The 12,712-nt window shown below is 38.4% G+C and overlaps 1 protein-coding gene across 2 annotated transcripts in view; it reads left to right on the top strand.

The window, feature by feature from the left end:
* The window catches only part of ATP6V1C1 (ATPase H+ transporting V1 subunit C1), a 42,108-nt gene that overhangs the window by 6,538 nt on the left and 22,858 nt on the right, over window positions 1-12,712 (top strand). For both annotated transcript variants that reach the window (XM_086335331.1, XM_086335330.1), the window contains 2 exons: window positions 8,683-8,849; window positions 10,030-10,097. In XM_086335331.1, the coding sequence (XP_086191457.1) occupies window positions 8,718-8,849; window positions 10,030-10,097 (200 nt within the window). In that variant the 5' untranslated portion in view covers window positions 8,683-8,717. The remainder of the gene's footprint in view (window positions 1-8,682; window positions 8,850-10,029; window positions 10,098-12,712) is intronic.

Below are 12,712 nucleotides of genomic sequence, written 5' to 3' on the forward strand. Positions count from 1 at the left end.
AATCAGATCTTAACTGGTAGGGCTAAGTTAGCCCCAGAGTAAAGATTTAGACCTAACCTAACAAAGTATTGGGCTGGCCAAAATTTTCTTTTGGGTTTTTCCTTAAGATTTTACAAGAAAACCCAAAAGAATTTTTTGGCCAGCCCATTGCCAGCCTTGAATGAAACATGCTAAAGCTTAAGTAACTTAAGACTGTCAGAACAAAGCACAACATATTTTTATTAATATTTATTTTTTCGGTCGCACCAAGTGTCTTGCAGATCTTAGTTCCCTGATTAGGGATTGAACCTGGGCCCTCAGCAGTGAGAGCAGAGTCCCAACCACTGGACCACCTGGGGATCCCGCCTTTTTAAAAAAAAAAAAAAACTTTTTTAAAGCATCAGATCAGATCAGATCACTCGCTCAGTCGTGTCCGACTCTTTGCGACCCCACCTCGCTGTCCATCACCAACTCCCGGAGTTCACTCAGACTCATGTCCATCGAGTCAGTGATGCCATCCAGCTATCTCATACTCTGTCGTTCCCTTCTCCTCCTGCCCCCAGTCCCTCCCAGCATCAGAGTCTTTTCCAATGAGTCAGCTCTTCGCATGAGGTGGCCAAAGCACTGGACTTTCAGCTTTAGCATCATTCTTTCCAAAGAAATCCCAGGGCTGATCTCCTTCAGAATGGACTGGTTGGATCTCCTTGCAGTCCAAGGGACTCTCAAGAGTCTTCTCCAATACCACAGTTCAAAAGCATCAATTCTTTGGCGCTCAGCAACTCTCACATCCATACATGACCACAGGAAAAACCATAGCCTTGACTAGATGAACCTTTGTTGGCAAAGTAATGTCTCTACCTTTGAATATGCTATCTAGGTTGGTCATAACTTTCCTTCCAAGGAGTAAGCGTCTTTTAATTTCATGGCTGCAGTCACCATCTGCAGTGATTTTGGAGCCCAGAAAAATAAAGTCTGACACTGTTTCCACTGTTTCCCTATCTATTTCCCATGAAGTGATGGGACAGGATGCCATGATCTTCGTTTTCTGAATGTTGGGTTTTAAGCCAACTTTTTCACTCTCCACTTTCACTTTCATCAAGAGGCTTTTGAGTTCCTCTTCACTTTCTGCCATAAGGGTGGTGTCATCTGCATATCTGAGGTGATTGATATTTCTCCTGGTAGTCTTGATTCCAGCTTGTGTTTCTTCCAGTCCAGCGTTTCTCATGATGTACTCTGGGTATAAGTTAAATAAACAGGGTGACAATATACAGCCTTGACGAACTCCTTTTCCTATTTGGAACCAGTCTGTTGTTCCATGTCCAGTTCTAACTGTTGCTTCCTGACCTGCGTACAAATTTCTCAAGAGGCAGGTCAGGTGGTCTGGTATTCCCATCTCTTTCAGAATTTTCCACAGTTTATTGTGATCCACACAGTCAAAGGCTTTGGCATAGTCAATAAAGCAGAGATAGATGTTTTTCTGGAACTCTCTTGCTTTTTCCATGATCCAGCAGATGTTGGCAATTTGATCTCTGGTTCCTCTGCCCTTTCTAAAACCAGCTTGAACATCAGGAAGTTCACGGTTCACATATTGCTGAAGCCTGGCTTGGAGAATTTTGAGCATTACTTTACTAGCGTGTGAGATGAGTGCAATTGTGCGGTAGTCTGAGCATTCTTTGGCATTGCCTTTCTTTGGAATTGGAATGAAAACTGACATTTTCCAGTCCTGTGGCCACTGCTGAGTTTTCCAAATTTGCTGGCATATTGAGAGCAGCACTTTCACAGCATCATCTTTCAGGATTTGAAATAGCTCCCCTGGAATTGCATCACCTCCACTAGCTTTGTTCGTAGTGATACTTTCTAAGGCCCACTTGACTTCACATTCCAGGATGTCTGGCTCTAGGTCAGGGATCACATCATCGTGATTATCTGGGTCGTGAACATCTTTTTTGTACAGTTCTGTGTGTTCTTGCCACCTCTTCTTAATATCTTCTGCTTCTGTTAGGTCCATACCATTTCTGTCCTTTATCGAGCCCATCTTTGCATGAAATGTTCCTTTGGTATCTCTGATTTTCTTGAAGAGATCCCTAGTCTTTCCCATTCTGTGTTTTTCCTCTATTTCTTTGCATTGATTGCTGAAGAAGGCTTTCTTATGTTTTCTTGATATTCTTTGGAACTCTGCATTCAGATGTTTATATCTTTCCTTTTCTCCTTTGCTTTTTGCTTCTCTTCTTTTCACAGCTATTTGTAAGGCCTCCCCAGACAGCCATTTTGCTTTTTTACATTTCTTTTCCATGGGAATGGTCTTGATCCCTGTCTCCTGTACAATGTCACCAGCCTTATTCCATAATTCATCAGGCACCCTATCTATCAGATCTAGGCCCTTCAATCTATTTCTCACTTCCACTGTATAATCATAAGGGATCTGATTTAGGTCATACCTGAATGGTCTAGTGGTTTTCCCTACTTTCTTCAATTTCAGTCTGAATTTGGCAATAAGGAGTTCATGGTCTGAGCCACAGTCAGCTCCTGGTCTTGTTTTTGCTGACTGTATAGAGCTTCTCCATCTTTGGCTGCAAAGAATATAATCAATCTGATTTGGGTGTTGACCATCTGGTGATGTCCATGTGTAGAGTCTTCTCTTGTGTTGTTGGAAGAGGGTGTTTGTTATGACCAGTGCATTTTCTTGGCAAAACTCTATTAGTCTTTGCCCTGCTTCATTCCGTATTCCAAGGCCAAATTTTCCTGTTACTCCAGGTGTTTCTTGACTTCCTACTTTTGCATTCCAGTCCCCTATAATGAAAAGGACATCTTTTTTGGGTGTTAATTCTAAAAGGTCTTGTAGGTCTTCATAGAACCATTCAATTTCAGCCTCTTCAGTGTTACTGGTTGGGGCATAGACTTGGATTACTGTGATACTGAATGGTTTGCCTTGGAAACGAACAGAGATCATTCTGTCGTTTTTGAGATTGCATCCAAGTACTGCATTTCGGACTCTCTTGTTGACCATGATGGCCACTCCATTTCTTCTGAGGGATTCCTGCCCGCAGTAGTAGATATAATGGTCATCTGAGTTAAATTCACCCATTCCAGTCCATTTCAGTTCGCTGATTCCTAGAATGTCGACATTCAGTCTTGCCATCTCTTGTTTGACCACTTCCAATTTGCCTTGATTCATGGACCAGGTTCCTATGCAATATTGCTCTTTACAGCATCGGACCTTGCTTCTATCACCAGTCACATCCACAGCTGGGTACTGTTTTTGCTTTGGTTCCCTCCCTTCATTCTTTCTGGAGTTATTTCTCCACTGATCTCCAGTAGAATATTGGGCACCTACTGACCTGGGGAGTTCCTCTTTCAGTATCCTATCATTTTGCCTTTTCATACTGTTTTAAAGCATAACATTCTTTTAAATTTTTTAAAAATAGGTTTTATTGGAGTAGAGTTGCTTTACAGTTGTGTTAGCTTCTGCTGTATAGCAGTGAACCTGCTATATGTTTACATATATTAAAACACAACATTCTTAACACAAAATCAAGTGATCAACAGTTTAATGTTGTGAATTACAGATATGCTCAGGGATTTAATAGAAAACATGAAAATAATGAAGAAAGTTTTAAAAGACATAACTTACAAGGCTGAAAAATATGAAAAATTCACTTCTTGAGATAAATAGCAGATAACTGTAAAGAAAAAGTTAACCAACAAGAAGATGTAGCAAGAAAGTTTCTAAACTGAAGTGTAGAGAGAAAAACAGTCGGAAAAAAAAAAAGAATGGAAGCTGAGTGACTTGTGGGACAGTGTCAGGTGGTTTAATACACATGCCATATCTGTCTCAGGAAAGGGAAAGAAGTAAGAACCAATTTTGAAGAAAATGAATTTTGTCCTGAATTGTGGAAAACTCTAAACACAGGTTCAAGAATTTCTCTGAACTACAAGCAGGATAAATCCTTGTGACCCTGGGGTAAACGAATCATAGAAAAAGTTGATAAACTGGACATCAGAATTGAAAACTTCTGCTCAAGAGCACCATTAAGGAAAGGCAAGGCACAGAATACATGTTTTATACACACACATCTCAAAGAAATTGCACCAAGATCATACAAAAAACTAGCTCGGTAAGGTCAATGCAATTAAAAAAAAATGGACACAGTATTTGAATAGAAACTTCACAAAGAAGATATACAGCTGGCTGATGAGGTGAAAAGATCCTGAACTGTAGCCATCGTGGAAGTGAGAGCTACAGCCCACTGGAATAGCTCAAAGGAGGCTGATAGCACTAAGTGTTAGTGGACCTGCGAGACAACTGGGACTGTGTATCTTGCTAATGGAATGCAAAGTACTTCATCTACTTTGGGAAAGTTTGATGACTTCTTATAAGGTTAAATATAGGTTAGTCATTTGACTCAGAAATTCTAGATGTTTATCCAAGATAAATGTATATGTATTTTCACAAAGGCTTTGAAAAGGAATGTTCTTTGTTGTTAGTGGCCCCAACAGGTGAATGGAACCGCAAACCATAGTACATTCATGTAATGGAACACTAAGAAGTAAACTGGAATGAATCGCACACAGGATATGGGCGATCAAAGCCGTGCTGAGCAAAGGAAGCCAGATACAAAAGAGAATGCAGTGTGGGCTTCATTTACACAGGAATTCTAGGTCAGGCCCAATGAGCCTAGAGTGCGGCAAAAAACAGATTAGCATCTGCCCAAGGTCTGCAGTGGGGCTGGGACTGACTGACCCTGTATGTGAGGGAAGGGTTTGGGAAGACAGAAATGTTCTTAACCTTGGTTTTGGTGGTGGTTACACAGGTGTGTGTGTGTGTGTCAAAAACTCATCCAGCTGTGCTCTTGTGGGTACCTTTTACTGTATATAAATGATACTTCAGTGAAATTGATTTTTCTTTTAATGTAAAGGAAGTAAAGGGGACCTAACCAATTAATAAGCAAGGTACTTTATTCTCTTGTTTCATCTTCACTGTTAGGTATTCATTCAGAAATATTCAACACGTAGTTTTTGAGGTTTTGCATACCAGCTTCTGTGCCAGGTACTAATACACTTGTAGCAAAAACTATCATGCTTTCCACCTCCTCTAATGTGCAGTTTATTTGGCAGAAAGATATCAATAAAAATGTCTCTCAAGGAAATACTGAAAAGGTGCTATGAGAGCATATAACACATTCATGCTTAGCATATAAGCATGTGATACATGACACTCGTGTGATATGTGACATGATAATGCACTATAATATATATCATAATTTATGAGGCATTTTTTGAGGCCTTGGTTTCTTCTTTTATAAGTACTGTCCATCCAGTATGCTAAATGAGCTAATCCATATAAACTGTTTTAACTGGGGCTGGTAGGTAGGAAGTGCGCAAAGAAGTATTGGCTGCTATCTTGATGACATTTGACAATTACGGTTGTCCAGTGTTGCAGGGACTAGGTGTGCTAAGGGAACACGGAAGTAGGACCAGGTTTGGGGGAAGGGATTAGGAGTCTGACTAGAAATGTGTTTTTGGTTTTGTTTTTTGAGATATTCAGGTGAAAAAGTCTTGTAGTCGAGACTTGTTGGGTACAGCTCTGGATGCACAGAGGAGCCTAGGCTGGAGCTAACAGTTGGAGAATGTTCAGCATCTAAACTGGAATCACCTTGAGTATAAAAAAGACCACCCAGAGAGCAGCCAAATACACACACGTAACAGAGGGACTTCAACCTTGATCTGAGTTTTGAGGAATGCCTTTTAAATCATTTTCTCTTTTGTTTAACGTGATTTGCCTATGTTAATGCCTGACTTCCATATACAAGATGAAACAAAGGGAAATAATTAGGCATAAAAACCAGTGAGTTGAAGCAGTCAACAGAGGTAGAAGTGTCCAGACTTTTTGGACAGGTTTGACTCTGTTTCTGTGCAGCTCAGAGAGAAAGAGAAATGTGTTTTGTAACATGAATTTCATTTTTTTACCATCCCTTCCCCCTCGCACACACACACAGACACACACACATGTTCATCTGCAGAGATTAGTTTATTGGAACTGAGCTTAAATTGTACTTAAATGTCAAAGAGAAAAATTTTTATGTGACTTGTCTAAGTGACCAGATAACAGTGGGCATTGTTTAAAAAATAAAGAATTTGTTTAAAAACAGGGATTTTGCGGAAGACTTACTGATACTTTTCTCATGAGCAGTTCTTATATTTATCCTTAGATACTTCAGTAGCTTGTCTTTCCCATCAGGTTCCTCTTGTATAGTTAGTTCGCTTTGACCAGAGGACAGAAGAAATGAGGCCATTGCTTTGCCTAAAGTACCTAGAGGTTCTTTCTCAATCTCTCTTTTTTATATTTCTGTATTCACAACTTAAAATAACGAAAGACAAAGGCTTAGTTACTTGCAGCTTTATCAATTTTTAATGTCTATGTTACTCTAAGGTTGTTTTCTGAAAGACTCTAAGTTAAAAAAAAGTTTAAAAACATTTAAATATTTTTCTTGGCTTTTATTTTTTTTCCTCCAATCAGATTTTTTGATTGGAGTCATTGGTATATTTCATTTTATCATAAAACAAGCATTTATAAAGTCCCTGATGTTGACAGGAATTGTATATGCTGGGCTTTCAGGGCATTAGAAAAGAAGACATGATTTTGGTCCTTCAGGATTTCCCAGTCAGGTGGAGAGGAAAAAATGTTATGAAAAAAATGAAGCAGGATAGTGTGATAACTGCATTACAGTGGCATTGATAAGATAGTAAGTAAACAAGATATTTCCTACTTGGGATACTGAGAGTAGCCTTTGAAGGCCAGAGGGGACTCTAGTTCTATTTAGAAATAACATGACATTTCATTCAACTCTAGTGAAAACTCAGTAAGTCGGGCAGATGTTTATTTATAAATGAGAAAATGTGGTCCTCTTTCTTATTTCTTGAAATCGTTTGAAAACCTGTTGGCTGAAAAAGATTTTCTAGAACTCTGAGTGGTATGATAGTGACATCTACTGTAATAGCTCCTATTGTTACAATCTTTGAAGAAACTGCAGTTTAGATAATTTAACAGTGTCATAAGCAGGACTGATGATCCCATCACCTGCCATTTTTCAAGGAGAGGAGGTTTAAAAATGTCATCAAAGACTGCTTTTCTGGCCAGGCTGAGTGCTTTGTCTGGGCCTGCCGTCACTACAAAAGCTCTGTTTAGTTTGTTGGCCATTTGAGAGAGTGTAGTTCTTAGTGCAGCTTTTTTTTTTTTCCCCCCAGTAATGTTGGAAAAATCATCTTAGAGTAGGATTCTTGAAAGATTGATTTAGTACCGGCATCTGTATTTTTATCAGTCTGATCGCTCTGAGAATGTTTTTTAATCTGTAAATGGAAAGGATCATATGTATCTTATAGAGGTGTTAGGAAGATTAATTGAGATGACAATGTATAAGACATTTAGAGCAGTACCTAGTATATGGTAGATGCTCTTGAAATGGAAGTTAGGAAAAAACAAGTATGTAGAATGACATCTATGATCACCTTCAATTGTGTACTGACTAGGTAGGGTTAATTACAGTGGGCTTCTATAATTAGGAAAGTCCATTGTAATTAACTATCATGCTTTACATTTTAAAGGAAATGTAAATTTGCAGAGTTCTTTCACATTCATTATTTGATTTATTATCAGGACAACTCTGTAAGACAGTTAATCTTCTAAGACTCCAAATTTCAGGAAAGGTTTCAAAACAAGTTGTGGTAGTAGAAAGTTTATGTTGGTTATAATGAAAGCATATTAAAGTAGAAATAATGATACTGTTATATTGAGTTCTTTTATATTTTGTGTTTTCGTGCTTACCTACTTATATTCCCAAGTTTGACTTTGGGCTTTGTTTTTCTGTGTGTGTGTGTGTGTGTGTGTGTGTGTGTGTGTGTGTGTGGAGAGAGAGAGAGAGAGAGAGAGAGAGAAAAGAGGAAGGAGGGGAAAAGGGAGGAGAGAGGTTGGGGAAGAGGATTGTGTGCTTAATGGAACTCTGGAAAGTGAGAACCACGGCCTCTTACTCAGATCCAATAGTGTTGTATGTTATGCACCCCTCCCAGGCATATTTTAAATAAAAGACTGATTTACAAGGCTGATTGGCAGTATTTTTTTGTGTGTGCAAATTTGTAAGTGGTTGATGACCATTAAGTATATGTTAGGGATTGAGATTAGTTTGACTAGGGATTAGAATTTGGCTGACCTTGTAGGATTTGCCAAACCAGATGTGGCAAATTTATTTGGTGGCTACTGTTGAAGTGCATTGATTCAGTTCTTTTTCAAAGGTCAGAATTATGTATAGCTTTTCACTTCCTATTTAGGTTTTTTATTTTAAAAATTTAAGATAAACCCATTAATTGGTGACTCTCCAACTTCTTTGGGGGATTGAAACTGTTGGGGGCTGACATTTTTGGTAGTCTCCCTTCTTGACTAGCTCCCATTTTAGGATGTTGGGTCATTTTTAGAAAATTGTGTACTTCATGTATTAGGTCTTTATCATCACTTTTTCCTAGTATTGTATGTAAATAAATCACCGTTTCCCATTTATATGGACTTATATCCAGGTAAGTAAATTTGAGTTTGTTCAGGATTGTATACCACTGTTGAATCAGTTTTGCAACAGGCTGTGCTTATCACTCTGAAATAATTTAGAAACAAGTGGTAGTAAATGTATTTTTACTTAGTTTTGTTTTACCTTTCAGAGTCTTAATTTTGGAAGATACATCTGGTAAACAACATGACTGAGTTCTGGCTTATATCGGCTCCTGGGGAGAAAACATGTCAGCAAACATGGGAGAAATTGCATGCGGCAACTACAAAAAACAATAACCTTGCAGTTTCTTCAAAGTTCAACATTCCTGACTTAAAGGTAAACCTGAGCTGTGCAGAGGAGTTCATTGTGAGGGAAAGGACAGCTGTCTCTGCTTACCTTTTGGTCGAAATGAGATACCCAGGTTCTTTCGAGAGAAAATTCTATGGATTGGCATAATTTACAACTTACCTTGTTCTTTCTAATATTCAGATTTTAGATAACAAGGAAATTGAGATTTTTTTGAAGAAAATACTAAAACAAAGTAACATATTCCCCTAAACTTTTGTGCTTTTTTAAATTATGATTTAAATTTTAATGAGAAATCTTACGAAAATACTTGATGTGTTACTTTCACAGGGAAGATTTTTAGAAGTGAGAAATCTTAGTAATATGTATTCTTAAATATCACAGTGAATATGTTTTTCTGTTATTCATGTAATACTCACTGATATTGTAACTGTTCTACCATTGCATCTCTTTAAATTTTTCTTGGTAAATCTAGTTATTTAATGTAGTTTATCTATTTAATGTTTATTAAACATCAGTAACCTAGCAGCCTCTAAGTGAAGCAGACTGCCAGTAATCAGTTGACTGAACTTTTGTAATGGATGAAAAGATCATGATATTCGACAGTTGTACACAGCACTCATTTAAGAAATAAAGTCCTTTGATACACTCCTGTAGACTATGGACATTTCTTCTAAAACTTGCTTGTTTATACATACTTGGTTTTGTGTACCAATTAAATTACAGAGAATTCTCTGGTGGTCCAGGGGTTAGGACTCCATGCTTCCACTGCAGGGGACGCAGATCAATCCGGGGTCTGGGAAATAAGTTCCTGCATGCCCTGTGGCATGGCTAGTAATAATAAAGATTTCTTTAAAAAAAGGACCAAAAAACCCAAATGGAACTAAAGATGCACAGCCCTGGATCCGTGTTTAAAAGCTGCTAATGTAAACTACAACTTCAAATGAACCCTCCCACTGGGCAGGACAAGTAGAGGCACAGGCCTGCTCTTGTGGAATCTTCACATCTAAATGGTGGTCCTCATAAATTAGAGGATTATTTTGTACATATAAATAGCTTTGAAATGTCTTGCATTTTTTAACCACACTTGCATATTATGAAATAAAATATGGAGAACTTAAGATCTGCAGGCCTTTCAAATCAAGATGCTGTATTACCTTGTTTTTTTAAAAAAGGAGAAATCTAATAAAATGTTGTATTTCCCTTCTAGGTTGGCACACTTGATGTCCTGGTTGGTTTGTCAGATGAACTGGCTAAACTGGATGCATTTGTAGAAGGGTAACGTATTTATTTATATGAACAGGCTAGAGCAGAATGAGAGTGCTATTATCAGGCTCCCTGGGATTGGGTTTATTATTATATGTATACATACTCTGCTTATTGGAATGAAGTTAGAGATCAGTCAACTTTAGTGCCTTTTCATCTCCCTTCTGTTATCATAAACATCCTGTTCCCATTAGCAGTTATCCCCTACCCCCACTACCCACTAATCTGCGTTCTGACACTATAGATTTGCTTTTTGTGGACATTTCGTATAAATGGAATCGGAAAATACGTGGTCTCTTGTGACTGGCTTCTTTGCCTTATAGTGTTAGTCACTCAGTTGTGTCTGACTTTCTGCAACCCCATGGACTATAGCCTGCCAGGCTCCTCTGTCCATGGGAATTCCCAGACAAGAATACTGGAGCGGGTTGCCATTCCTTTCTCCAGGGGATCTTCTGAACCCAGGGATCACACCTTGGTCTCCTGCATTGCAGGCAGATTCTTTACCATCTGAGCTTCCAGGGAAGCCCTTCTTTGCCTTAGTGTAATGTTTTCAAGGTTGTTGTAGCATGTTGTACATCCATGTTGTAGCATGTATCAACATTTAATTTCTTTTTATTACCAAATAATATTACATTGTGCAGATAGACTATTTTATTAATCCATTCATCAGTTGATGGACATTAAGGTTGTTTCCACATTTTGGCTAATATGAATAAATGCTGCTATGAATATTTGTGTGTAAGTATTTGTATGTTGATATGTTTTCATTTCTTTTGGGTACGTACCAAGGAGTGGAATTGCTGGGGCATACGGTAACTGTATTTTCAACATTTTGAGGACCTGTCTGATTGTTTTTCAGAGTTGGCTGCACTCTGTTACAGTCTCACCAGCAGTGTATGAAGCTTGTGATTTCTCCACATTCTTGATGGACACTCATTAAGATCCATCTTTTTGATTATAGCAATCCTAATGGATATTAAAGAGTATTTCACTGTGTTTTTGATTTGCATTTCCCTAATGGCTAATAATGTGTTAAGCATCTTTCCATTTGTTTGTTGGCCATTTATGTTTCTTCTTTGGAGAAATGTCCGTTTGGATCCTTCACCTGTTTTTTTTAATTGACTTACCGTTCTTTTGATTATTGACTTGTAAGAGTTTTTTATATAGTCTGGATGCAACTCTCTTATCAGATAGGACTTGCAGATATTTTTTCCCATTCTCTGGTTTTTCTTCACTTTCTAGGTGGTGTCGTTTGAGGTACAAGATACTTAATTTTGCTGTCCAGTTTATCTTTTTTGTGGCTTATGTTCTTGTCCTTATATCTAAGAAACCATTGCCTAATCCAAGATCACAGTTTTGTGTCTATATTTTCTTCTAAGAGTTTTCTAGTTTTAGCTGTTATATTTAGGTCGTTTTAATGGGAAATAGATGGGGAAACAGTGGAAACAGTGTCAGACTTTATTTTTCGGGGCTCCAAAATCACTGCAGATGGTGACTATAGCCATGAAATTAAAAGACGCTTACTCCTTGGAAGGAAAGTTACGACCATCCTAGACAGCATATTCAAAAGCAGAGACATTACTTTGCCAACAAAGGTCCGTCTAGTCAAGGCTATGGTTTTTCCAGAGATCATGTATGGATGTGAGAGTTGGACTGTGAAGAAAACTGAGTGCCGAAGAATTGATGCTTTTGAACTGTGGTGTTGGAGAAGACTCTTGAGAGTCCCTTGGAGTGCAAGGAGATCCAACCAGTCCATTCTAAAAGAGATCAGTCCTGGGTGTTCTTTGGAAGGAATGATGCTAAAGCTGAAACTCCAGTACTTTGGCCACCTCACGTGAAGAGCTGACTCATTGGAAAAGACTCTGATGCTGGGAGGGATTGGGGGCAGGAGGAGAAGGGGACGACAGAGGATGAGATGGCTGGATGGCATCGCCAGCTCCATGGACGTGAGTTTGAGTGAACTCCAGGAGTTGGTGATGGACAGGGAGGCCTAGCGTGTTGCAATTCATGGGGTCACAAAGAGTCGGACATGACTGAGCGACTGAACTGAACTGAATTCATTTTGAGTTACTTATTGTATATGGTGTGAGGTAGAAGTCCATCTTCATTCTTTTGACTGAGTATCCAGTTGTCCTAATGCTATTTGTTGAAAAGACTATTCTGTCTCTGCAGTGAATTGTCCTGACACCCTTGCAAAAATCAGTCGAACATAAATGTAAGAGTTATTAACATTTCTGAACTCCCTTTTGTGTTCCATATTCCTGTCCTGATGCCAGTACCACATTGCCCTCTTAACTGTAGCTTTGTAGTTAGTTTTAAAATCAGAAAGTGTGAGTTCTCCAAGTTTATTTAGTCTTTTCAGGATTGTTTTGGTTATTCTTGTTCCTTTCATTTCTATTTGGATTTTAGGAACACTGTGTCAAATTTCTGCAAAAAGTCAGCTGGAATTTCAGTGGGGATTGTGTAGAATCTGTAAATAATTTCAGGAGTGTTGCCACCCTAGCATATTAAATCTTTGGTTGGTGAACATGGGATGTTCTGCCATTTGTTGGAAGATTTATTTAGTGATGCTTTTGTGTTCAAAATTCAGTTACATTGAAAGATTTTTCTAGATTACAGGTTTAGTT

This window comes from Bos grunniens, chromosome 14 (genome assembly GCF_055505025.1).
Source record: "Bos grunniens cultivar Pamir isolate PY7600 chromosome 14, Bosgru_T2T1.0, whole genome shotgun sequence".
Taxonomy (NCBI): Eukaryota; Metazoa; Chordata; class Mammalia; order Artiodactyla; family Bovidae; genus Bos; species Bos grunniens.